At 37.2% G+C, this 27,708-nt stretch overlaps 1 protein-coding gene across 1 annotated transcript; it reads right to left on the reverse strand.

Annotated features, from left to right (window-relative positions):
* Nucleotides 1-25: 25 nt before the first annotated feature.
* Nucleotides 26-27,106, reverse strand: LOC127425714 (nuclear migration protein nudC-like). Its single transcript, XM_051671970.1, has 9 exons — nucleotides 26,915-27,106; nucleotides 26,350-26,427; nucleotides 23,499-23,711; nucleotides 22,580-22,660; nucleotides 22,359-22,472; nucleotides 10,466-10,660; nucleotides 10,301-10,384; nucleotides 10,026-10,144; nucleotides 26-324 (listed from the first exon to the last, which is right to left on the reverse strand). Exons 1-9 carry the CDS (start codon nucleotides 26,987-26,989, stop codon nucleotides 273-275), a joined length of 1,011 nt encoding a protein of 336 aa, XP_051527930.1. The 5' UTR covers nucleotides 26,990-27,106; the 3' UTR covers nucleotides 26-272.
* Between the last annotated feature and the right edge of the window lie 602 nt (nucleotides 27,107-27,708).

A 27,708-nucleotide genomic window follows, 5' to 3' on the forward strand; every position in this document is an offset into this window, starting at 1 on the left:
AGAACCATTCAATCTGAATCAACGATTAAAAGCTCAATGCTGATTTTTTTATTAAAAAAAAAAGACAAAAACAACAAAAAAGCAAGACACGGTGTACGAAGCATTGTAACACTTTCAACATCACAACAGTGAAATTGTAGGTGCTAAAGTCATCTGACCAAAAACAAACTGATCAAATGAGCAGGATGGAAGAGACAAGAAATACAGGAGAGTAAGAGGAGTTCTGGATCTCATGTACAGTGATGTTTACAGTATAAGTGATTATACAGCTCTCAGCTGAACTTGGCTTTAGAGAAATCCATCTCAGGATGCTGAGCCATGAACCTGCAATCACATCAAACACATGCAACAATAATCATCATCAGTCAGACATTAACACTATGAACTTTAATAAACTTCTAGGACTGAACAGATTTAATCTAGACTGAGCCAAATGTAATTTCAATGAGGGTGTGTGGTCCCAAAATAATGTCAATTTAAAATTCGAAAATCGAATTTGTCAAATTTAAGATAAAAATGTACATACACGCAGGTGTCTCAAGATGCTTTTTTTAAAGTTTTTTTTTTTGTTTTTTGGACACGGCATATAACAAACAAAAAGAGATAAAATGATCAAAGACGTTTGTCTAGCTAATGTTTACATAGAAAAACAAACGGTTTACTTAATGTTTGCAAAAGCGTTTGGTTTGAACAGCCCCTTAGGTGGAGGTCTTTGGCAGTTGCATCTTGCTCTCTTATCAGCGTTTCTCAGATTAAGCAATGGGCTTTTAAAACACTTTTTCAGGAAAGGTTCTTCGTGTTCTGTTCCATTCTGTTGTGCGCTTTCTTTTTGAACAGCCTCTGCCTGGGGCTGGAATGAGCCACTTTACCACCAAGTTCAGCTGAATACCAGTATTATCTGGGAATATTGCTACCGTACATACAACTGTAATGAATGAAAAACACTGTAGTATCGCTGTTATTATGAAGCTGGAGTAGTATACTGTGGCATCAGTGCAACAACAAGACCTGTCTACTAAAGTTATATTTATTCATTGTGCCCTCTTGTGGACAAGGAAACAATGTCAATTTAAAAATCTGCTGACTTTAAAATTCGAATTTCTAATGACTTCAAAAATAGCACACATGTCCTCAATAAGCCACACAATTTGAGGTATCATATCCATGCACAAAATACACAAAAATATCAATGGCTTTGCCTTTAAACATTTTACACCACTGATGTAATTTTTTGATCATGGATGTGTCAACAGGACATGAGTGTCAGTCCAGGAACTCTCACCGACAGGAAGAGACTGATCAAATTACTTTATGACTGCTTTTAAAAAACCTGACCCTGGCTACATCAGGGTTCCCACTCTTTTCAAGGCACTATTTTCCAGGACATTTTATGTACCCAACATTAGGTACATCAAATGCATTATACAATAAATGAAAACATCCAAGTACATTTGGTGACACACACAAAAAAAAAGAAAAAAGTATATATATATATATATACATACATACACAGGTGCATCTCAATAAATTAGAATGTCGTGGAAAAGTTCATTTATTTCAGTAATTCAACTCAAATTGTGAAACTCGTGTATTAAATAAATTCAATGCACACAGACTGAAGTAGTTTAAGTCTTTGGTTCTTTTAATTGTGATGATTTTGGCTCACATTTAACAAAAACCCACCAATTCACTATCTCAAAAAATTAGAATACATCATAAGACCAATAAGAAAAACATTTTTAGTGAATTGTTGGCCTTCTGGAAAGTATGTTCATTTACTGTATATGTACTCAATACTTGGTAGGGGCTCCTTTTGCTTTAATTACTGCCTCAATTTGGCGTGGCATGGAGGTGATCAGTTTGTGGCACTGCTGAGGTGGTATGGAAGCCCAGGTTTCTTTGACAGTGGCCTTCAGCTCATCTGCATTTTTTGGTCTCTTGTTTCTCATTTTCCTCTTGACAATACCACATAGATTCTCTATGGGGTTCAGGTCTGGTGAGTTTGCTGGCCAGTCAAGTACACCAACACCATGGTCATTTAACCAACTTTTGGTGCTTTTGGCAGTGTGGGCAGGTGCCAAATCCTGCTGGAAAATGAAATCAGCATCTTTAAAAAGCTGGTCAGCAGAGGGAAGCACGAAGTGCTCCAAAATTTCTTGGTAGACGGGTGCAGTGACATTGGTTTTCAAAAAACACAATGGACCAACACCAGTAGATGACATTGCACCCCAAATCATCACAGACTGTGGAAACTTAACACTGGACTTCAAGCAACTTGGGCTATGAGCTTCTCCACCCTTCCTCCAGACTCTAGGACCTTGGTTTCCAAATGAAATACAAAACTTGCTCTCATCTGAAAAGAGGACTTTGGACCACTGGGCAACAGTCCAGTTCTTCTTCTCCTTAGCCCAGGCAAGACGCCTCTGACGTTGTCTGTGGTTCAGGAGTGGCTTAACAAGAGGAATACGACAACTGTAGCCAAATTCCTTGACACCTCTGTGTGTGGTGGCTCTTGATGCCTTGACCCCAGCCTCAGTCCATTCCTTGTGAAGTTCACCCAAATTCTTGGATCGATTTTGCTTGACAATCATAAGGCTGCAGTTCTCTCGGTTGGTTGTGCATCTTTTTCTTCCACACTTTTTCCTTCCACTCAACTTTCTGTTAACATGCTTGGATACAGCACTCTGTGAACAGCCAGCTTCTTTGGCAATGAATGTTTGTGGCTTACCCTCCTTGTGAAGGGTGTCAATGATTGTCTTCTGGACAACTGTCAGATCAGCAGTCTTCCCCATGATTGTGTAGCCTAGTGAACCAAACTGAGAGACCATTTTGAAGGCTCAGGAAACCTTTGCAGGTGTTTTGAGTTGATTAGCTGATTGGCATGTCAACATATTCTAATTTTTTGAGATAGTGAATTGGTGGGTTTTTGTTAAATGTGAGCCAAAATCATCACAATTAAAAGAACCAAAGACTTAAACTACTTCAGTCTGTGTGCATTGAATTTATTTAATACACGAGTTTCACAATTTGAGTTGAATTACTGAAATAAATGAACTTTTCCACGACATTCTAATTTATTGAGATGCACCTGTATATATTAATTATATGTTAGAACAAGTGTGACATTTAATGAATTATCTTATTGCATTAATAAAGGCATTACAGGGGTCCATCTCTTTAAAAATTTTGGCTTCTGAATTTGTAATTACATATGTGATTTTTTTCATTTCATACAGCACCCACACTTTTTAAATCCAAACGTTGTATGATGGAAGCTCAGGTTTTAACAATCTGAATGTGATACACTTAATAGCGGCTGCTAGTAAGATGCAGCAAATACATTTTAGCTCTAAACTTTAAGCCTTCTGGACGCACACTAAGAAGGACTACTTTGGGATCTTTGGGAATCTCATAGTGGAAGATTTCTTTTAGAACGCTGAATACATCCTTCCAATAATTTTGTAAAAAATGTTGGGCATGACCACAGAATATGGGTGTGATTACCAACTTATTGTGCACATTTTCTCCAGCACTTGTCTGAACTGGCCGGACTCCATTTTGCTGTTATTTGTGGAGTCTGGAAATATCTTATCTTCCATTTGAACTCCCTCCAGATATTAGAACTGGTCACTAAATGTGCCTCCCCACATGCCCCCTCCCAAGTTTGGGGAGAAATAATTGTCCATTTCAGCCTCCAATTTCTCCTTTATTTGTAAAGTGTTATTTGGATTCATAGACGGAAATATTCGGTTTACATTGGAAATTATTTTCATAGCCTCATGTCCGGTTTGTAATTCTAATAAAAAATAAAATAAAAAAAAAAGTTATATTGGGGAGGGTTTTCTTTTTACATTTTCTAGTTCCTTATGTGTTGTAAGGAAATGTCTCAGTTGTAATTATCTAAAAAAAAAAAAAAAAAAAAAAAAAAAACAGTCCTTGGGAGTGTAAACTCATTTCTTATTTGTTCAAATTATTCAAGTTCACCATTGTGGAACATTTGATGCAAATAGCCAGTAATGAGACCACTTTTGAAATCTGCATCTGCGGGTACAAAGCCCTTCAGATAGCCTATACTAACTTCTGATGACATTTTCTTAGACAGGCCAAATAATGTTTGTATAGTTTTCCAGATTTTTAACGTGACTTTAGTTCACTCTCCCATTTGAACCTCTTTTAAGGACACATCTGAAAACGGTACTACCTTAAGAGAAAGGCTCTTTTCAATGTCGATCCATCGAGTGTATGTGTGATCGATCATCCATGAGATCAGGGGCCTCAGTTGTGCAGCCTAGAAGTAATACCTGAAATTTGGAAATCCCAGCCCCCCATTTGGTTTAGATAATTGTACTGTCTTAAGGTGTGTTCTTTGTTGTTTTCCTTGCCATATGAATTTTTAAATGATTTTATTCAGCATATTGAATGTAGATTTTAACCTTGGTAGAACATTCATGCACACAGATTCAACACGGCCAATTAGAGAAAGAGGGAGAGCCGAATAACAATCCAGATCCTCGCTAATATTTTTACATCAAATAATTGACCTAAAGAAGAGGGAATAAAGATACCTAGGTATTTAAAACCATCCTTAAGCCATTTAAACCTACTCATGAATTTGGTCTGTTTTGAAATTTGGTCACTGACATCCATGGCCTCAGTTTTATCCATGTTCACTTTATATCCAGAGTAGTATACTGAAAAATTAGCTTTTTTAAATGTGGAATTGTTGTTTCAGGTTCTGTTAGGAAGAGAAGGACATTATCGGCATATAGCGACAACTTATGTTCTTCTCCTCTAATTGTGATGCCCTTAACTGATCTGTCATCCCAAATGAATTGGGCTAGGGGTTCAATACTGATTGCAAAAAATAGGGGCGACAGAGAGCATCCTTGCCTACAACCACGTTCCAAGGCAAAGCTCTCGGATCTATTTCCATTGACTCTTAACAGATGCGAATGGGCTTGAGTAGATTGTTTGTACCTACCTTATGAAATTGGGACCGAATTTACTGTAAACTGTTCAAGAGTTTGGAATAAATACTGCCAGGACACAAGGTCAAATGCCTTATGTTCATCAAGTGATAGGTGAGAAACAATGCCTTCTCCCCTTTGGATTTTGTATAGCTCATTATATTTAATATTCTGCAAAGCTTATCCCCATAATATCTCCCTGAAATAAATCCAGTTTGGTCCAGATGTATAATTTGATTAATAATTTTATTTACCCTTTTAGCTAAAAAAAAAAAAAAAAAAAAAAGCAGTTAATATGCGTATAACACTGTTCAGCAATGAGATGGGTCTATATGATTGGCATTCAGCAGGATCTTTACCCTCTTTGTGAACTAATACTATGGTTGCTTCCCTCCATAAGGGGGCCACCGTGCCTGATTGCAGCGCATAATGATATGCTTTTAGTAGAAGCAGACATATTAGTTCTTTAAAACTTTTGTAGAATTCATTAATATACCAACAAGTCCTGGACTTTTGTTGTTTTTCAACATGGAGACTGTCTCTGTTATCTCGCATTCCTTAATAGGCCCATCCAGATCCTATGCCATTGACTCTGTTAATTCAAATAGTTTTATATTCTTTAGGAATGATGCCAGAGTGCTATCATCAGAACAGGTATCTGTGTTTTTATATAGTGATTTATAAAATCCTGTGAAGGTTTCAGCAATTTCATCTGGTTTGGTAAGGGGGTTGGTAGAGTTACTAGATTTTATTTTCTGTGCAATGTTTGCGGATCTTTGCTTTCTTAATCTAAATGCTAATAATCTACTTGCCCTGTTACCATGTTCATAATATCTTTGGTTAGTAAATCTTAAATTGCCTTCAATATTTTATATTATTCAATACTATTATATTCTCTTCGGGCATCTTTTAGTTTATTTAGTAACATTGAATTTGGGGTTTATGTTGTTGTTCCAGATTTTTAATTGTTTGTTCCAATTCTATTTGTCTAGACTCCTTCCCTCTCTTCTTGGCACTTGCGAATGAAATAATCCGGCCTCTAATGTAGGCTTTTGCACAATCCCATACTATAAATGGCGATAACTCTGTGGAATCATTTGTACTTGTATATAATTTAAGCTCTGTTGTGATAAAAGTAATGAATTCTTTGTCATTAAGGAGAGATGCATTTAGTCTCCACTGTTTGGAAGTTGGACTATATCCTATGTCCCATAACAATTCCATGGGTGAATGGTCCGAGACTGTCATTGGCAATATCTTCATATCGGCAATTCTGTGAAGCTCAGCCTTCAGAGTGACAAAGTACTCTATTCTAGAGTAGGATGCATGTCTATGGGAGTAAAAAGTAAAATCCCTACAATTTAGATATTTGCTTCTCCACACATCCACAAGTCTTAGCACAGAAGATTGGTATTTTAGCATCTTACTCAAGAGAGTGGGGTATTGGAAATAGGTTGTTTATCCATAAACTGACATAATTCAATTGAAATCTCCCCCAATTAATAATATTCCAGAGCTATGCTGTGTTATTGCATTAAAAACTGTTCCAATAAAATCAGGCTTATCTTCATTTGGTGCATATACATTCATGAGTGAGACATCTATACCATCTATAGAGCCATTTAGCTAAATAAATCTTCCCTCTATTCAATATTCAATTTATTGTCAGAAGCTTGTGGAAGGCTACCCAAAACGTTTGACACAAGTTAAACAATTTAAAGGCAATGCTACCAAATACTAACAAAGTGTATGTAAACTTCTGACCCACTGAGAATGTGATGAAAAAAATAAAAGCTGAAATAAATCATTCTCTCTACTATTATTCTGACATTTCACATTCTAAAATAAAGTAGTGATCCTAACTGACCTAAGACAGGGAATGTTTTCTACGATTAAATGTCAGGAATTGTGAAAAACTGAGTTTAAATGTACTTGCCTAAGGTGTGTGTAAACTTCTGACTTCAACTGTAGATGTTTCAATTCTTAAAGCTAACATATTAGCAAGTTTGTGTTCACGAGAAAAAACCTTTTCTCACCACTTTCCTTAACATTGAGAGATCCCAGGTGAACAATGGGACCTGCATAGACAGAACTAAGAGAATAAGAGAATATTCTTATAACTCAAGAACTTAAATGTATCCAGGTATTTTTAGGGAACTGGTCCCGAACTGCACAAGAACAGGCATCTATAAGAACAGTCCTGTATGTCCCAATAAATAGCTACTAAGACTGTTTTTTGTGCCACTGATTGCCTGTGCTTAAGATCAAGATATGGATAAAAGGTTATCGAATATACCTCCACACACATTCCTACAGAACCACCAAAACAAGAAGTGAATATATGGCTACAACAGCATGTGAATAATAGCAGTTCATTCTTAACTGTGCAGAGTCCTTAACTGTGCTCATAGTCACTACATGCAAGGCACTTGGATTTTACCCTGTGGGTATGATAATTAAGGCTCAGAGGAGAGGGGAATGCAAGGCACTGAATAGGTCGAATCTGCTTATTGAAAGCAATTTAAATAAACATACATTTCTATGGAGTTATGCAGTCTTCTCCTGTCATGTGTAAAACTACGACACACAGAATAATTTGCACATGTATGCCTGCCCACACTCTCCTCCACCCTCATTTTATACTCAACACTGTATTGTCTTATCCAGCACCATGCTGAAGTCTATGATTATAATGGTCAGTTGAGCTGGATAAATTAAGGCATAAATTAAATTACTCCGAGAAGAGAGGAGTGAAGAAATCTGAGGGGCTCAAATACTTTGAGCAATGTCCCTTTCCTCAAAGATTAGGCATATGCTTGTCAGGCGTCAGTCTGTATCTCTGGGATAATTTTCCTCTTCACATAGTTCATTGCCTTGGATGCGTTCCGGAACTCCTTTTCTTCTCCGTTATGCAAGATTCAGAGTCTGGCAGGGAAGAGCAGACCGTGCCGAACACCTCGCCGGCCCCGGGGTGTTTTTCTGACATCGATGAGGGCCACTCTCGCCCTGGTGACGTTGGCTGTATAGTCAGGGAAGATGGCAATTTGGTTTCCGTTGTGGCTGAGCGGGACTTGATCTCTAGCTTTTCTTCAAATCTCCATGCAATCTCCATAGTAGTGCAGCTTTGCAAACATGACACAGGGTTTGTCTCCCGGCTTCCTCTGTGCAAGGCTGCGGTGTGAGCGGTCGATTTTCACATCCCTACCCAATTGCAGCATCTCTCTCAGCAGGTTGGATACTGCTGTGGGTGAACTTGTTCCTGGTTGTTCAGGGACCCCCACAATATGAATATTCCCTCTCCTCATCCATCCTTCCATATCCTCACATTTTTCTTTCAAATCTTCCACTTGGTTTTTAAGTTTAGTTACTGTGGTCTGGAGAGTAACCACTTCGTCTGACCATGTTTAGCGCTCCCCTCAAAGTCCTTAATGTTCTCTTTTATTTGCTCAATTTTGGAGCATGTAGCAGTAGCACTGCTCACAATTTCTGCCCTCACTGCCTGTAGCTCACTTTTTAGTGTGTCAAAATTTTCAGCTAGTGCATTCTTTAGCTCTTGCTTTATTACAGATTATATATCTGACCTCAGAGAGGAGAGGATGTCTGCTTTTATCACTTCAAAATCTATGTTTATATCTTCAATTTGCCCATGGAAGTAGCAGGTCAGCTGGGGGTTGCCTGTGGCACACAGTCCCAAGGTTTCAGGCCTTACACCAGAGGGGCCAGAGTACTTGTATTTGTGGAGATTCGCTGCCATCCACAATGGTGATACTAGTCTGGTGTCTATTTTATGTTTATTTGCAGCGAGCGTAGTGAATACCATAAGGTTTTGGACTTAGAATGCTGTTGTAAAGTTAAATTATTACAGGTTCTACAGGAGCTCTGTTAAAACGCATGTGATTAAACCCAAAAAGCTGCGATTCAATTAAATAAATATATAGTATGTATGTGCTGTGTGCTTCAGAGTGTTCTGCTCTCTGTCATCTACCACACACACACGCACACAGACAGAGCGTGCGTGACGATCATGATGCAGTGTTTTTAGTGTATGAGAGGCCAGCTTTACTCATTCATTTTGAAGCATGCAGCACACTCAGATTATATATTTTTCAATTAAATTTTGCGGTTTTATAATGACACTAGGACATATCGTGATTTTAATTTGATTCATAGCGGAATTTTAGAAATTTTAACTTTAAAGGCTGAAATACACCAGGGACTCTTATTTGGAAATGTAGGCTCTAGGGTTGCTCCAATACCAAAATTTTGGCTTTGGTACGATACCAGCCCTGGTACCTCGGTATCAATACTAACTCAATACTTAGGCAACAAAGTAAAAAAACTCAGATTTTTGATGAAATTACACAGAAAATTATTGACAAAAAGAACTGCATAAAGTCTTATAGATACAAATTATGCCTTTTCTGTTTAAATTTTTCTGGATTCCATGTTAAATTTGTTAATTAAATGTTATGATCATATTGTGTTTAATTAAATACATACTGTACAGCTTTAATCAAATGAAAATATAATAAATTTCAACAAATTCAAAACGTTTAATAGCCATATTTTCTAGTAACAAATTAAATAAAATGATAGGCTTCAACAGTTGAGCCACCATATTTTATTAATGATTTGATTTGAGAGTGAATAATGACTTAATTTTGTTCTATTCATCAAACAAAGTGATTGAATGTCTTCAGAAGACTTCAGGAATATAATGCATGAGTTGTATCGATTACTATTACAGTGGTTTACGATGGGGTTTTTATTTTTCCATTTTAGAACTCTAGACTCACTAATTAATGACACATGACGCCAAATAAGCCCTGTGAAGACTTTTTCAAGGTTTTCTTGAAATAAATGGCTCGGCTCTTCTTCAAATAAAATACTTAAATGGGCTCTATAAATAGAATTAACTGATGTAACACAGTCCTGGATTTATATTAATCTATGTTCATCTCAATCAGTAATCAAAACTGACTGTTCTTTCAAGCTATTTACTAAGGCATATAGGCAGACTGTTAAAGTAAGGTGAGTGGGGTTATTTATTATTCTTACTTCTTCAGGATATCCTGTTTCTTCTGCTCTTCAGAGGTGGGTAGACCCATGGACTTCTGCCTCTGATCATACATCATCTTCTCCACCATACTGCGTGTCTCTCCATCCAAATCTGACAGCTTTTAAATCATGACAAAAGTGGAAAGGATGTGATTAATCATTTTGTCTTATATTAATAAGATGCTATTAGATAAAAGAATGATAAGCTTGAAAAGGTTTCTTAAAATCAACTCTAACATAAGTGCCCAATCCTGGCTGTGATATTTGTTGCTCACCTTTGAGTTCTCTGGGCAGATTTTCTTGGTGTTGATTTCAGGGTCTGTGGTCACTAACCTGTTCCACCACTCCATTTTGTTTATCTGGAATAAATGTGCTTATCATTAGTCAGAGTGTAAATCCCAAACTCAAACAAAGACATCTATACGTATTTTCAGCCTTACCTTCTCTAAATGTATCGTGATCAATTTCCCATCCTCTATGAGCCACGAGCTCTCTTCCACCTTCACTTCATTGAACAGCTGTCCGTCGATGACGGGTGGGTGACCCTTCAATCCGACCTTCAGTGAACGCCGCTGTACATCCACCACCACATCCTTCCCCTTCAGACGGAAGTTCACATCGATAGGCACAATGAGCTGTGAGAGGAAATAATGGGACACAATGAGAGATGTTGTGTATGAATCGGGTTCCTCTTCTAGGAACGCAAGTGGAAGAATACAAAATTAGAGGTATTTCGCAGTGCATGGAAGGATAGTGTCTCTAGCTACAGACAGGCTCTAAAAGCTGCCAGGTCTGCATATTTTAGTAAACTCATAGAAAATAGCCACAACAATCCTAGGTGTTTATTCAGTACCATGGCTAAATTGACAAGGAACAAAGCTTTGACTGAACCAGATATTACCTCGCAGCACAGCAGTAATGACTTTATTAATTTCTTTACTAATAAAATTGAGACCATCAGAAAGAAAATTGGAATTATGCAACCATCTACCACAGCTCTATAGAAGACAGTGTTTCATAGTATTTCCTACGAGCAAGTCCTTCACTGTTATAGGTCAGGAAAAACTAACAAAACTTATTAAAGCATCAAAAGCAACAATATGTATGCTAGACCCTATACCCACTGAGCTTCTGAAAGAGGTGTTTCCTGTAATCTCAGATCATCTTAATTTTATTAACTCCTCACTATATTTAGAACATGTACCCAGAACTTTCAGGCTGGCAGTTAATAAACTGCTTACCAAGAACCCACAGCTTGATCCATGGGAGAGCTGGCAAATTATAGAGTGATTTCACAGAGAACACTTCCATTCCATTCCCATTACAGGAAATGGTATATGTAAGGAATTTTAGCCAGGATTTAGGGCCCCATCATAGTACAGAGACTACACTTATTGGAGTTAGAAATTACTTGCTCTTATCATCTGAACGCGGCTGCATCCCTCTTCTAGTGCTTTTAGATCTTAGTGCTGCCTTCGACACCATAGATCACGACATTCTCGTGCAAAGGCATAAGAATTATTTTGGCATTTGTGGACAGGTATTACCATGGTTTAGGTCCTATTTATCTTATCGCTACCACTTTTTTTTCAGATCAAGAAGTATGGAGTGCCGCAGGACTTAGTATTAGGTATTAGGTCCTCTGCTTTTCTCCTCGTACATGCTTCCACTGGCAGACATTATCAGGAACCCTGGAATAAGTTTTCACTGTTATGGCGACAATACTCAGCTTTATATTTTTTGAGACCTGATGAAATTTTCCAATGTTCCAAGTTAGAGTGAATTTGTGAATCTGACATCACTAGTTCTGATTCTACATAGCCGACAGAAATACAGGACACACATCATAATCATTGATATTATCAGAGAGAGAAATATTTGTCAGATAAGTAGAAGCACTCATGGTTTATTTTTAGAAGGGCCAAGACTCTAAAAATATGGTGTCAAGACAGAGTCTGGTCTCGAGTACTACAACATTTTTTCACAGATCATTTGTCTCTCATTGGATGTACCGTTATATTATCTTCTACAGTAAAGAACCTGGCTGTTATGTTTGATAGCAATCTTTCCTTTAAAAATTACATTTCCAATGTTTGTAGATCAGCATTCTTCCACCTCAGAAATATTGCTAAATTATGACACATGCTCTATGTTTCTTGAAGATTACTTTAAGGCACTACTAGGTGGATGTCCTGCAGGTTCAATAAATAAATTTCAATTGGTTCAAAATGCAGCTAGAGTGTGACTAGAACCAATAAATATGATCATATCAGCCCAATTTTAACATCATTACATTGTCTACCAGTTAAGTTTCATACCAGTTTAAAAATTCTGCTAATTACTTAAAGTTTTGAATGGTCTAGCTCCTAGAAATTAAGCGACCTTCTATCGCACTATAATCCATCATGTTCACTACGATCACAAAAGCCCCGCTTGTTGATAGTACTACAAAATCTACAAATGGAGGTAGATACTTTCTTTTTTTGGCTCCTTAACTATGGAATGGCCTTCCTAATATTGTTTGGGACTCAGACACATTCTATCAGTTTAAGTATAGACTAAACACTCATCTCTTCAGCCAGGCATACAACTAATTTATCCACCAACCCATTGTTATGCTGCATTAGTCAGGTCTGCCGGAACTGGAAACACTTCTCACATTCTTTAATTCTACATTAAAGTGAATGGCATCAACGCTAATATTATTCTATTCGTTTCCCGGTCTCATCCAGAGCCTGCCAAATCTAGCTCCGGTCCAGCACGATGTCCCACTCCCATGGCTATGTGTCGCTAAGCGATGACTACTATTATTTATTATGTATCTTGTATTTTCTTTAGCATTTTTATGTAAAGCACTTTGAATTACCGCTGTGTGTGAAATGTGCTATATAAATAAACTAACTGCAGCCTGTGCCAACCAGACAGCTGCTGCCAACTCCAACCGTACAACAAGGGATACTTCACTAGCCACTGCCTGGACCTTGGACTTAAGATGGACTTCACCGTAAATTAACTACCATAAGCTTCCAGCCGGTCTGTGAGGCACACCTCACTGACCTCTAGCTGCATCAACATAGGATGGACTTAACTCTCTTAAAATGTAATAAATAGACAAATTAATGCCAACTAAAGCCTTCCATCAGCCAAATTAAAAGGACACTGCATCTATGTGCACGCCACAATCAATTTGGGAGAGACTCCTAGACACTTAATCATTAATCTTACAGTTCGATCAGTATCCTTTAGTTTTAATCATTAGCCATCAACATCTACTCAGTTTACTCAATTGACTTGTATTACACACAGACAACTAATATTGGCATTATATTCATGCTGTTTAGCCAGAGGGGAACTGGCTCCCCCAGCTGAACCTGGTTTCTCCCAAGGTTTTTTCTACATTAACTAACATTTAAATGGAGTTTTGTGTTCCTTGCCACAGTCAATTGCTCACTTGGGGCCTAAAGGAAAATTATTTTTAAGGCATGGTTTTCAATCGTTTTCATATAAATTGCTCAATGAGGACTTTAAGACATTCCAGCATAATTTTCTGTAACAGCATAATTTTCTGTATAGCTGCTTTAAAACGATGCATGTTGTGAAAAGCAATAAACAAATAAATATGACTTGACCACAATCCAATCAGAGCAGGTTTGCAAAATGAAACTGATGGTTTATGATTCAAATGTGTTCTCATCTTTTTGTCCATCCAGAATAAAGGCCTGTTCATGCCAAATCCAACCCAAATAAACAGTATGAAAATTAGTAAATGATTATTTGCACCAAAACTATTCACAACCACGCTGATGCAAAATTTTATAATTCTTGAAAAACAAGCACACATCTGAATAAAAAAAAAAAGTGCTCTGGTCATCCACGTGCTTTAATGCTAAATATAACCACATATGTCGTTACTATCCTGGAATAGAACGCTCAAATTAAAACTGTAAAAAGTGTTTTTATCAGTAACTGCTTGCCATATCACTTCTTTTTTTTTTTGCTGCTATGGCCTTTATCATACCGTCCCTTGTATTCAAAAGACCAACAAAATAAAAGGGACATGTCTACCTGGAATGCCGATTCTGGATACATGATCCAAAAAATGGTCAGGTCATCACAGTAGGACAAATTATTGTGATGTCACACAACACACACATCTTCAGACAAGCAGATTTTAGTGATGACTATGAGCAGCAGCCCTGTGGTTTTAATTACCTGTTAAGCATTATCATTTATTAATATTTATTAGTGTAAATAAAGGCTATATGTAAGACCTATTGTTTATAGTAAACACATGTAGGTTCTTTTTTGAACAACTGACAAAATCAGTTTAAACTTTTAGTATTTGAATTTGTCTGACATGTAACAAGGTTATTGAATACTTCTTAAGTCTATGAAATTTGGCATATAAAGGAAACAAAATACAGCAGAAATGCAATATATGTCTTTACTGCTTAAACACACATTTAACCACATAATAGTATATGACATTTATTAAAATTAATAACTACTGGTTTCGGTTGAACGTGCTACTACGTTCAAAATAAATGCAGTATGGCATTATTTTTATTCACATATCCTTTCACAAAGATCTAGTATGTGCTATAGTGTTGGCGAGACAGATGGTCATGTATGCCTTAAGAACACAAAAGTGTCACTTCAATGCATTGAACAATATAAGCAATAATTAGTGACGCACCAACATGAAAATTCTTGGCTGAAACTGAAACTTCTGGACACACTGGGTCGAAAACCGAAACTGATTATTTAAATTTAAACTTTGGAATAACTTAACTAATTCTAAATGTTATTATTAGGTTTGCAACAAAGCCACTCTTCTGTAACTACACATTTAATTATAAAATAGAGAGAGAATAATTACATAAAAATGTGTAGCCTATTAAGAACATTTTTATTGTTAACTACTCTAGTGAATGATGCAGCAGCAAAATAAACAGTAATTCCAATGAAAATCTTCAGTGAAGCCAGTTCTATTGGCAAATTTTTTCCCCACATTGAATATGGACCTGGAATGTGGAACAGATCTCTGGAATGGATCTCTTTTATGTTCATTTTTGTTGTAAAAGGATATCACACTACTCAGTCAATTTAAACATCATTGTAATTTAACAATAATAATAATAAATATAGCTGCAAGCAGCAATGATCGGGGCCAAGCCCTAAAGCCATTCCCTAAGCACAATGCAAAGAGCTCTGGCACAAAAGATTTACAACGTTTATACCAGCTGAAGTGGGTATAGAACCGTGGTTCACCCAGTCCTTTGAACTGAAGCCCAGAGCTGATGTAAAAGAGACATTGTTGGTTGAAAGTCTACAACTATTTCTGAGAAAATGGTTACAGCTTAGTTTTTTTTTTTTAAATTAAAGCAGGAATTATGCAATAAAGTACAGTCTACATTGTAGTAAGCACAATATGAGGACTCAGATTTCAACAGAAGTACAAATTTTAAAACTGCTCTTACCTGGACTCGAACTAACAACCTTTTGACCTGTATTCTAATGCGTTAACCACTGGGCCGTTCAGTTGACACAGCTCAAAAGTGCCAAAGGAGACATTCCAAGCTTAGAGCATAAGGTTTTAAATAATAATAAAAAATAATTAACACATTTAGAAATGTATATCTGCCAATTTAAGAAGACTTAGAATAAGGAAGTAATGATACATTAAAAGTTTTGTTTTAATTGACTTTAGCATTTTGACCACTATGTGTCACTGTCTTCAAGCTGCTTAGGTACCCTCAGGACATGACATCCATAGTCATAATATCTCACTACAACTGGATACAGTTGACTGGTTGTTGTGTCACTGCTGCCATCCGTGCTCAATGAAAAATAACACAGCGATAATTCCAAGGCTAAAGACTTTAACGTGTCATCTGAAAGGGTTTCAATTATGGAGGTGGTTTTTGTGCAACCTGATCCGTACTTGTTGCCGATGTTCGAGTCCGGAAATGCAGCTTTGCAAAGTGGACCGATATGATCCGAAACAATGAAGTCTGCAAAAAGTGTCTCTGCCTTTATCACTGCATTATCTTCGCCTGTACTCACTACAAATTCACGCATTGATTAATGATTTACAATAGATTTAGCAAATTGTTTATGTTTTTTTGTACCTACATGAACGATGCAATCGTGACGTCCACCGTGTTTCACTGAGACGTCAGTCCGGCAATATTCACAGTAGGCATGCGAGTCAGAGATTTGACTTGTTTTAATAAAAGGCAACATTTGCGCGGCAGTTCCTCTAGGACCCCTTACAACAGTGGCTAAGCAACCCGGCTCACCGCTACTAGTACATTAGGTAAAATGCCAGTGAAATATATTATTAAGAATAATATGTATATATAAATAGACAGGAAAACACATACACAGTTGCCTGTTGAAACAATGGTTTGTATGTATATTTATAGGCTATACGTATATATTTTTATATATAACGCACGTGTGTGTGTGTGTGTGTATATGTATATTTATATTTTTTTTTAGTATCAAACCCTTCGTCGTAGCACCATATTTTACCCTCCAAAATAGTAGCTGCTATGGCAAAATCGTAGCACTTGGCATCTCTGCAAATAGTTTTAAATATACATTACTTTTTCATAAAATTCAAAATGGCGGAGAGGTTATATGGCTAATGTTGGAAAAACTGATATCCTTGTGACCCAATGAATCCAAAGTCACCAAACTCATAATTTTAGGACAAACGGTTTAAAAGTTACGGGCAAAAATAGCCAATTTTGACATTTCTTGACCCATAGGTGGCGCTGTGACCAAACTTTGCATGTTACCTCAGATCATGGTCCTGATGTAGCACACCAAATTTCGTTTCGATAGGACAAAGCATTGCCGAGATACAGCCTAAAATAAATTTTCACCTCGACCTTGTTAACTTTGCGTTGGGATAATTTCTGAACGGTAGCACAAATTTAAATGATTTCTGGTCAGTTCTGTGCGGCTTGGTATGAAGATTATTTTTAGCCATTGTCTGGACAAAGTTTGAAGGACATGAAAAGTTTAAATTGTAAACATCATAATCCAAGATGGCGGCCACTGTAATGGGCGGAGTTTTAATGTAAAGGGTCCATCATCAGGAAGAGAGTAATCAAACCGAAAAAAATTAATTGTGTCTCTAGGACAAACAGTTCAAAAGATATACGCAAAAGAAAAGTGCATTTTGAACTGGTGGTGGCGCTATAGAGTATGACCTAGAGACCCCAAATTTGGTAAAGGGGCTATTCATGTCCACCCCTATCAGTGTGCCAAATTTCATCATTTTCCTATGTACGGTTCATAGGGCTGCCATTGACTCCCAGCCCAATAATAAAGTTACATTATGCAATAACACAATCAGTCATAATTTCTCAACTTTAAAACCCTCTAGCTTTTATTTTAATGGTTCATTCCAGGAAGAACTTGGAGCTGTGCTAAAAACAGTAGCGCTTTTAACTAGGGCTGGGCGATACATTTACATTTATGCATTTGGCAGACGCTTTTATCCAAAGCGACTTACAGTGCCCTTATTACAGGGACAATCCCCCTGGAGCAACCTGGAGTTAAGTGCCTTGCTCAAGGACACAATGGTGGTGGCTGTGGGGATCGAACCAACAACCTTCTGCTTACCAGTTCAGTGCTTTAGTCCACTACGCCACCACCACACCATAAAACGGTAAATAACAGCGATAAAACGGTATCTGTATTTATCGACGGTACACCTTTATCAAAAACTATATAATTTTTTTCCGATGTAACGCTCGATAGTTTCACTTATATGCATTAAAATGTAAATAGACATGAAGGTTGGTTGCATGAACAACCCTCAAGCGTGCGCCGTCCCTGGATCATAAACAGCCTATCATTTGGCTTGTTAAAGGAGTGTGCTATGAGCCAATAACAAGTTGCGTTGGTGTGGGGTTCGGTTGCACCATCGCCATGTGACTTCACAACACATGAACACATGCGAAAATGAGTGCCATGCCTGCCGGCGATGAGGAGATTGTGAATAAAAAAGGACATGTCAGCTTGCCAGTGTTGCAGTTTTTTGGTTTCTTTATGTCTGACCAACATCAGAACACCGTTGTGTGTAAGCATTACAAATGTCCCATCCAAGGAAACACAAGCAACTTATTTCATCACCTTAAAGGAGACCTATTATTGCCCTTTTTACAAGATGTAATATATAAGTCTCAGGTGTCCCCAGAATGTGTCTGTGAAGTTTCAGCTCAAAATACCCCTTTTTGGGTGGAATCAAAAACACGCCGTTTTCGTGTGTGTCTCTTTAAATGCAAATGAGCTGCTACTCCCCGCCCCCTTTCCGGAAAAATAACGGCATAGCTCTTGGTCTCCGTGAATACATTCAGAGACAATGGTAACTTTAGCCGTGGAATCAGCTAACAAGCACATTCGGAAAGGCGATTTGCAAACATTCACATAATATAAAGTGCGATACTTACATCTTAAGGATATAAAGCTGGAACACGAACAGATTTGGAAAATCCTGCTTTATATTGACCCTCATTCACAAAGCAGTCCGGTGTAAAATGATTTGCACAAACATACACAAATATGTTGGTATGTTTTGGGGCACATTTGCTTCAAAAACAAAACTACAAATCTTCAGTGGCTCTGATGCCAGGAGTACATGAAGACTCTTATTTTCACTTTTACAGCCAACAACAGAACACTTATGACGCTTACGAAGCTGAGACATTATTCTTCTCACCGTAGCTGCTCCAGCCCGGAAAAAAATGCCGGACTGTGTGTAGATCACTCAGGGGAGGATCTATGATAATAGGGTGGAGACCATCAACAGTCGTGGGCGAGGCCTGCTCTAACGTAATGAAAACCAATCACTCTGAGACACTGTTTTAGATTAATAGAATTATAACAAAGAGGAGTGGGTGGACTTTTAACATTGTAGGGTGGTTGTGTACACACACTGCCGACTCACATTTATGTTCAAACACCATGTAAAAGTGAATTTTGCATAATAGGTCCCCTTTAACTGCTTCTACCCTTTGGAATATGCAGCATGTCATCCGCCACGACCTACATCTACCTCACCTCAACAAACAACCCACAAGCAGTCCACGATGGATAGGTACTCGGCAACCAGTGGCCAATTCTCAGTGCCAGCAAAGCCTTCTCTGCTGGCCTAACATGCCAAATAAATACATATTTTTCATCCTTTCATTCTCAATCACCTTAATTCCTATGTATTTTTAATCACTTTCCACTTAATTAATCTACAAACAAATAGAGAAAAACGAAAAGTTTATACAGTCAGAATTTATTCCTTGATGCTTACAAACGAAGTGTGACAACTGTTTCACAAATCGCATACCCGAAGCAGCGTGAGTCTGAGCTCCACCCCGTCAGGCCTTCAGAATTTCTTCAGAATCCCTCAACAGTGCAAATGAATGAGCAACTAAAGTCAGACTGTCAGATTCATCAGCCAATCAGATTGATTTATTTGTTCTTGGTGGGTGTGATCTTTAGGATATGTCCCAGTCAAGGCCTTCTAGCTGGCCTTGAGTGATGCAATCACACTAAGTAATATACGTAATTTGAAAGTGAAGAGCGCGAGATCGTCATCACTGCCGCTATCGCCTTATGGATTTAAAAACAAGAGATGTTCTGCATGACTGTGTGGTTGCTTAATTTATTAAACAGGAAAGGGGGACTGATTTTCACTGCAAGTAAACTGGTAAGTGCTTTTTGCATTATTATAGCAACATCAGGAGTTTTCTAAGTGTAAATTAGGCTGCTTGAGCATTCAGTGTCGGATCAAGTTTTGAAAAGTAGTGCTGCATTCCACTCAACTCGGGGAGATATACAAAGTAAGTGATAAACATTCACTTTATTAAGTAATATCTATAAATGAGTTCGTTTCCACATTAAATGATATTAAAACTTGTTTAACAAATGCCTGCAGAAACAGGTGTATAAAACATTATAATCTCTTTTGATAATCGTACACCTGAAGCACAAATGCTAGCGCTGCAGCAATGTTTATCAGTTGGGTTGCTAGGAGACATCTCTAATGAGAGTCAAACCCCTGCTAAGCTAAAGGGAGCGTTGCAGTTTTGTTTTCTTAAACGTCGTCTTCCGAATATCGGGGAATGGAATGTATTTATGGTCGGAGATATCAAGTAGTAATATCCCACATCCAACTTGAATGGAACACAGCATAACCGTGTACCCTGATGAAATGAAATTTATTGCAAACAACATTTAAATCTCAAATATTATTAAATAGAATTTTCCAGGTATTAAAGACCTCCTTGGTAGATTCATATGAACGTTTTTGACGTTCATTTCACAAACAGTCATGCTGCAGTTAAAATTAGGTTTGCTTGAGCATTAAGTGTAATTTCAAGTTCTGGCTTTCGTGCGTGGACGTTTTTTTAAAATGTCAATCGGTATTACTAGTCAGCTGCGACAATGTATGATGCCCAAAGGCATAGGGTGTCTTATTCATTGTGAAACTGTGTTTCCTTAATGGCATGAATTGCACTGAAGGCCTAGACTTAAAATGCACGGCCCGCGGCTGTTAGCAATGCACGGCCCGCAGCTGTTAGCAACAATGCCTTAAGATATTTGTTTACATTTTATTTTGTTTTTTTACTGTTAAAACGAAAATAAATTTTTTGTTTGCCTTAATAGAGTGGGTAAATAAAAAATACAGTGGTTAAATTCAAACCTTTTTTCTACTGGTCTTTATTTAAAAAAGGTTATTAAAATGTATCAATAATTATCGATACCGAATGATATGAAACATTATACCGTGATGTATTTTTTAGCTGTATCGCCCAGCCCTACTTTTAACCCTGTGCGACCCTGCGGCCTTATGCGAGGACTCACCATTTTGGATTCGCTATACGCAACGCATAATTTAAATTCATTTAAACCCATTGCAAACTGTTCAGGACACTCTAAGGAGTCATTTACGGGTTAAATTCACTAAATAGGGAGCAAGGGTGCATCCTAAAATCTGACCAAAAGTTCAGTTTCAGTTCAGTTGCAGATGATGTTTGGACCACTCAACCTGTTTGGCAGACATGGGACAATGATAATCAGTACATAGATTCAGAATTTTATAATTCAAAATTTTATTTTAACATGATTGGCAGTGATTTGATGATGCTGGTCATTACTTTTAATCAGAATTATGTATATATCTTTCTAGAAAATCAGCTATAATGTCTATAAGAGTGGTTCTCAACCCTGTTCCTGGAGGCCCCCCAACACTACACATTTTGGATTTCTCCCTAATTAAACACACCTGATTCAACTCATCAGCTCGTTAGTGGAGACTCCAATACCTGAATTGGTTGTGTCAGAAAGGGAGATAGACAAAAAGTGTAGTGTTGGGGGGCTCCAGGAACAGGGTTGAGAACCACTCTATAACGTCTCAAAAACATGAATAACCAACACTCCTGGACATAAACTATTTAAAAAAAAAAAAAAAAAACAACTTTTTATACTTTAACTTTCTATAGCTTGGTATTTCTTAAAATTTCACAACTTAGTCTCACTGTCCACATATGAGGACATACATTTTTAGGAAAACTATTTGCTCTAGAAATTTTTTTAGTTTTTAGTTTATTAGGTGCTTCTATTTACAAATCAAAATGAAATGGAAAATGCACACAGAAGTCACACGGGAGTCTCAGGAGGTTAAGAGACTTTAAATATAATGCACGAGTCACATGGACTACTTTAATGGTGCCTTTTTTCTTCTTTTAATGTCATATTGGAGCTTGACAGTTGCGGCTAATGCACATTATTGGAGCACTGGAAAACGCTCTTCACTAATGCGCTAATAACCAAGAGATTGATTACTTCACTTCTGGTGATGTGGACTTGGGGAATGTGCATCATAAACGATGCTTTTTCTCCATGTGAGTGTTTGTTACTGGATTTTAAAGTAACAGTTTCTTTTCAAACTTTCAGCCAACATTTTCTGCCTTTTTTTCTTCTTTTTCGGCCGAAAACAGCCATTTATGCAGTTTTCGTCCTAAAATTTTCTGTGCAATCCCTAACAATAATATGATCTGCTCAAATTTCGTACTCGGTGAGAAGGGGTATATAGGGATGCATTGCTTTGTGCATTTTTTTTTTTTTTTTTTTTTGAAAGTGTGATATTTAATTCATTATGTTATATACACTTTTTAAAAGAGAATAATATTTTAAAAGAGATTTCCTTCACCTTTTGTCCATGTACAATTATTAATAATGGATGCACAATCCTATGTGCAATCTGAATGACTGACTGAAATCATCTCAACTCATTCAGGGAGTGAAAACAACACTCACATCTATTTCAGACAGGGTCTGAGTCCACCTGTAGTTTTCCAGGTCTGCGCCGTTTCCAGTATTGGGCTTAATTTTGTCTTTGTCCTTTTCATCCTCCTCTCCCTCAGAGTCAGACTGGGATGAACACATCAGCGAGAAACAGTCAGTTATCTAGAGCCGCTCAGATACACACAATCATTTCAGTCTAACTAGTACATTTAATACTGAAAAAACTCACTTACCCCCTTTTTATCTGCTTTCTCAGAAGCTTCTACATCTTTTTTCTCAGCTACTTCAGAATCTTTCTTTTCCTCTTGTTTTGTCTGTTAGGGAAAAAGATTTTATGAAAAAACGATAAATATGTTATTTTTTATCCATGTTGTTTTTCTACACATTAGACAATCAAATGTGGTTTAATATGTAGATATTTGATTATAAAGAAGGGGTAGGGAAAAGTGCAATTTATCAATGTAACGGTATACATCACAATAGTTATTATTTATTTATATATATATATATTACACACACACACAGTACTGTGCAAAAGTTTTAGGCACATAAGATGTTTCACAAAAGCATTTGTCTTAAGATGGTTATTTATATCTTCAGCTTTAGTGTGTCAGTAGGAAAAAATTATTTTAGACTCCCAAACATTTATTTTGCAAATAGAAAAGATTAGAATACAAGAACAGGACACTCTCCAACAGATGGCATTGCCCCACAGTGCCCCCCACTGAACACTGAGTCAGTCTAGGATTACAAGAGAGACAGAAACAACTGAGACAGCCTAAATAGATAGAAGAACTGTGGAGAATCCTCTCTGTCAACAACCAAGATGTCCAGGTGTAAGTAGGAGAATTGGTGCTGTTTTAAAGGCAAAGGTGGTCACACTGAATATTGATATATCTTTTTTATGTTTACTGGACTTTGACTGATGTTAAGTGATAAATGAAAACTATTTATGTCATTATTTTTGAAGACATCCTCACTATGCAACATTTTTCACAAGTGCCTAAAACTTTTGCACAGTACTGTGTGTGTGTATATATATTATATATATATATATATAATTCCTTAAAAATGGAAAAGTACTTCAACTCCTTTTGTAATTTACTCTTATTTTGAACGGTCACTTATTGGTCACTTTATTTATGGTCGCACTTGATTTAACTGTGATTGCAGTCTCTCAGCCTCTTCATCTGTGAGTTCTTTGATTCTGGGCTCCTCTGCTTCCTGTTTCCTTTTATTCTCTTCTTTCTTTAGTTTGGCAGCTCTCTCAGCCTTCTCTTTCTTCTCCTTGTCCTGTCTGAACTGTTTCTCCTTGTGGACTTTGAAGGCGAGCTGATTGTGATGAGCAAATGCTTCTTTAACCAGCTGAAGAAAACAGCAAAAGAAAAAGTCATTTTTATGAAGTTTCTGTGCAAAATTTAATTTCTGCCTCCATGGTTCCAAATATTTTCAGTTAATAGCGCCTTTATTGTTACTAAGGTTGCTAAAAACATTTAGCATTTCATAAACAATATTATATGTTAACATCTTTGTGGCCATTGAAAATTTTGTCAGTGCAAGTAAAAAACCAACAGAGTAAGTCAAATAGTTCAGCCTGCAAAGTTATTGTACAACTTCTGAAAATTAGGAATATAGTGTACAGGTCACTAGGATTATTTTAACGATACATTATGGTGATTTCCGCCCTTTTTTGAGTTTCACAGTCTGAAACTCCATTCATTTTCAGTGTATGGAAAAGAGCTGCATGAGCATTCTTGAAAACATCTCCTTTTGTATTCCATGGAATAATTAATGTCAAATGGGTTTGAATCACTCAGCAGACAGGATGTTAGTTTTCTAATCTTTATTCTCATACAAGCAGGCTTAGGGAGTAATGGAATACTTGTAACGGCATTACGTAATCAGGATACAAAAATTATGTAACTGTAATCCGTTAGTCACATAAAAAAACAATGCATTCAGATTACAGTTACATTTGGTAAAAATTGAGATTACTAGCAGGATTAAAAAAAAAGTATTTATATAAAAAAATAAAAAAATAAAAAGATCCTCCGGACATAAAATGAGAAAGACCGCTGCTTGCATTATAGTGGTACAGATATGATCAGATGCGTGCTCGAGATCTGTTCTGGTTCTCTCGTGACTCATGTGAATCTAGCACCACTTACTGTCGCATGCGCAAATAACACCTGTCTCACATCAACACTGTGCTCTCGAGGAAAACAAGGTCAACCATTAAGGGCCGTTTCATCGCAATGGCCACTGGAGAAATATGACTATTTTTGTGGAAATTCCGACATTCTTATCTCTTCAATGGAGAAACGGGAAACAACATTACAGTTCAGTGCAATTTATACCTTCCAGCTGTGCAGATGCAGTGATTTTCCAAGGACCCGACATATAATTTAAAGAAGCATTTAAAGGTAAGACCCACATGAAAATCACGTTATCTAGGATAGCTAAAATTAGTCATAAGTTTTCCCTTATTTTGCCGTCCAACCATCTGTCAATCGTTTTTGTTTGGGAGCAGGAATAGAAGCAGAGAAACGACCACTCCCCCTCAAATACATTATAAATGTATTGTTTAGAGCAGTTCAAAAGTATGGGTGAGGGAGAAATACTAGCAAATGTAAAAAAAAAAAAAAAAAAAAAAAAAAAAATGGGGGGGGGGGGGGGGGGGGATTTTCTCCCCTTTTCTGCCCAATTTGGAGTGCCCAATTAACAATGAGCTCTAGGTCCTCGTGGTGGTGTAGTGACTCACCTCAATCTGGGTGGTGGAGGACAAATCTCAGTTGCCTCCGCGTCTGAGACCGTCATTCCGCGCATCTTATCACGTGGCTTGTTGAGCGAGTTACCGCGGAGACCTAGCGCATGTGGAGGCTTCACGCTATTCTCCGCGGCATCCACCCATAACTCACCATGCGCCCCACCGAGAGCGAGAACCATATTATAGTGACCACAAGGAGGTTAACCCAACATGACTCTAACCACCCTAGCAACCGGGCCAATTGGTTGCTTAGAAAGCCTGACTGGAGTCACTCAGCATGCCCTGGATTCGAACTTGTGACTCCAGTGGTGGTAGTCAGCGTCTTTACTTGCTGAGCTAACCAGACCCCCTGGCAAATGTAACATTTTAAAACTCATAGAAAGTAGGATTAATTAAATCAAGACACTAAAAAGGGTTACATCTATTTCGATCAATTTTTAAAACAAGATTTTATTTATTTATTATTTGTACTTAAAATCCTCCTTAAACATAAACTTAGAATCACCCATAAATGTTAGCTGGTTATGTTGGACTGTGGATCGTGAGCAAGCAGAGGACAGAAACTGGAGGCATTAATAGTAATAATAATAATAATAATAATAATGATGAAGAAGAAGAAGATAGCCTGTGATCTACCCATTTCAGTCGGAAGTTAAGGATCAGTCAGTGCCAATTAGTCTACATGCTAACTGCAATACATGGCAGAATTTAACTTGGTAGTGTTTTAAAATCTGAGGTACTGTATATCCCGTCAGAATTTGTTTAATGTTAACCAAGACATAATTCAGTGCATCTGTTCTAACTCGATCTGCTTAATGAGAAAAACTGTTATCTGTAACAGATAGAGGACTCACCTGATTTGGTTAAAAATGCTGAGTTGTTCTACATTTGAACATATTTTGCTTTTCTAATAAGAAGACGCTGTCCCTACTTTCATGTTTTTTTCCTTTATATATAATAATAGCTACATTACTCACAGTTTGTTTGCATTCAGAAGGCATGATTAACAGTCTTCGAGAACATATTGCTTTTCTCTTGACTTTATTCACATATGCGATCTTGAGGCAATCAAAAAGTAAAGTAATCTGATTACATTATTTTCTTAAGGTAACTGGATTAAGTTACTGATTACATTTTCACTGAGTAATCATTATTTGTAATGGAATACATTTTAAAATAACCCTCCTTCATACAAGTACATCTGGCAGCTTTACACAAAACCTGTTCTCACTGCACCTTTTCTGGAGCTCCTGGCTCTCCTCCTGTGAAGAAATCTGTTTTTCTGCGGAGAAAACTGAAGAATGTGTTCACCAACTGCATGAAGAAATGAGACCAGCATGAAAGGATGCCAAGAGTGACATAATCACAACAGATCACAGAAGTTAAACTATCATTGTGTACAACACATTTCAGGTTAATTGGTCTGGATGGCCAATTTTATAAACCCTTAATGAACAGACTCATAGCACAATAACAAATACACATAGTCTCCATAAATACACATGGGTTGTGATTCAAAACCTACTAAGCTTTCTACCTAGACAGCATTACTGAGCATGACAGGTCTGGTAGATTTTAAGTCACTGTCTCCACATATTGGAACATTCTAGCACCGCATATTTCGCGTGTAACATATTAACAGTAAAACAATAATAATATAGTGATGTGTTATCCTATCAAGCCAAATACTAACAAAGACCAAATCATCCTGTAATAAGAGTAAATACAAAAGCTGTTTTCCACTGAACTGAGCTAACATGCATGAGTTAGCACAGCTACTAGCATGTGCAGTCATGCTTACCTCCTGCACTCCACCTTCATGCTGCTGTGCCATTGCGAGCAACATCCCATCGAATTTCTCCTCATCATCACCCATATTCACTAGTTATTACCAATAAAACTAAGATAGAAAACTTGAAATGAAATGTGACGCTTAAAGTCAAGCTATCACCGGTGAGTTGCCCTGACCATTTCCTAGCTACATGAGCCGCCCACATCATCCTTATGACCAATCAGATCAGATAAATTTGAATGACAAATGTACGAACCAATCAGCTGACTGATTCAAGAGGCGGTTCTTACCGTGTACAGATTGGGGGGGGGGGGGCAGAGGAGCGCAGAACTTTCTAGAGACCACTGACAATGACATTATATTTTATTTTTTTAATTCTTATAAATTATATATGATGTTAGAAAATTATATACAGTGTAAAATGTATGGTTACATGTAATAAAGTGTATAATAATTATATAATATAAAATAACCTACAAAAAGTCCTAATAATTTGATTTGAATTTTAAATATTATGTTTATTATTAACAAAAACCACCACCACAATCATAATAATTATTAATTATATAATTATTCATTTAAGTCATGGTCCACATCTGCCACAGCTCCATGGTCAGGTCCACAACCCACAGACACCATCCAGGTCCATTACAGCTCCACAGTAACAGTCCAGTCTGCTACAAATCCATGGTCACTGTCCATCTGCAGAGAAAGAGCATATTTATAATTTAATCAGACTCATACACCTTTATGTTTGTATATATGCTCATCCAATTTAGGATTTTGACCCAGGTTCAATAATG

This window comes from Myxocyprinus asiaticus, chromosome 34, assembly GCF_019703515.2.
Source record: "Myxocyprinus asiaticus isolate MX2 ecotype Aquarium Trade chromosome 34, UBuf_Myxa_2, whole genome shotgun sequence".
Classification (NCBI taxonomy): Eukaryota; Metazoa; Chordata; class Actinopteri; order Cypriniformes; family Catostomidae; genus Myxocyprinus; species Myxocyprinus asiaticus.

Coding starts and splice junctions, on each gene's coding strand:
- LOC127425714 (XM_051671970.1), bottom strand. CDS start 26,989: ATGGGTGATGATGAGGAGAAATTCGATGGGATGTTGCTCGCAATGGCA. Junction 23,712..26,349: donor AGCCAGGAGCTCCAGAAAAG/GTGCAGTGAGAA, acceptor TGTTTTCTTCAG/CTGGTTAAAGAAGCATTTGC. Junction 10,145..10,300: donor TCTGCCCAGAGAACTCAAAG/GTGAGCAACAAA, acceptor ATGATTTAAAAG/CTGTCAGATTTGGATGGAGA.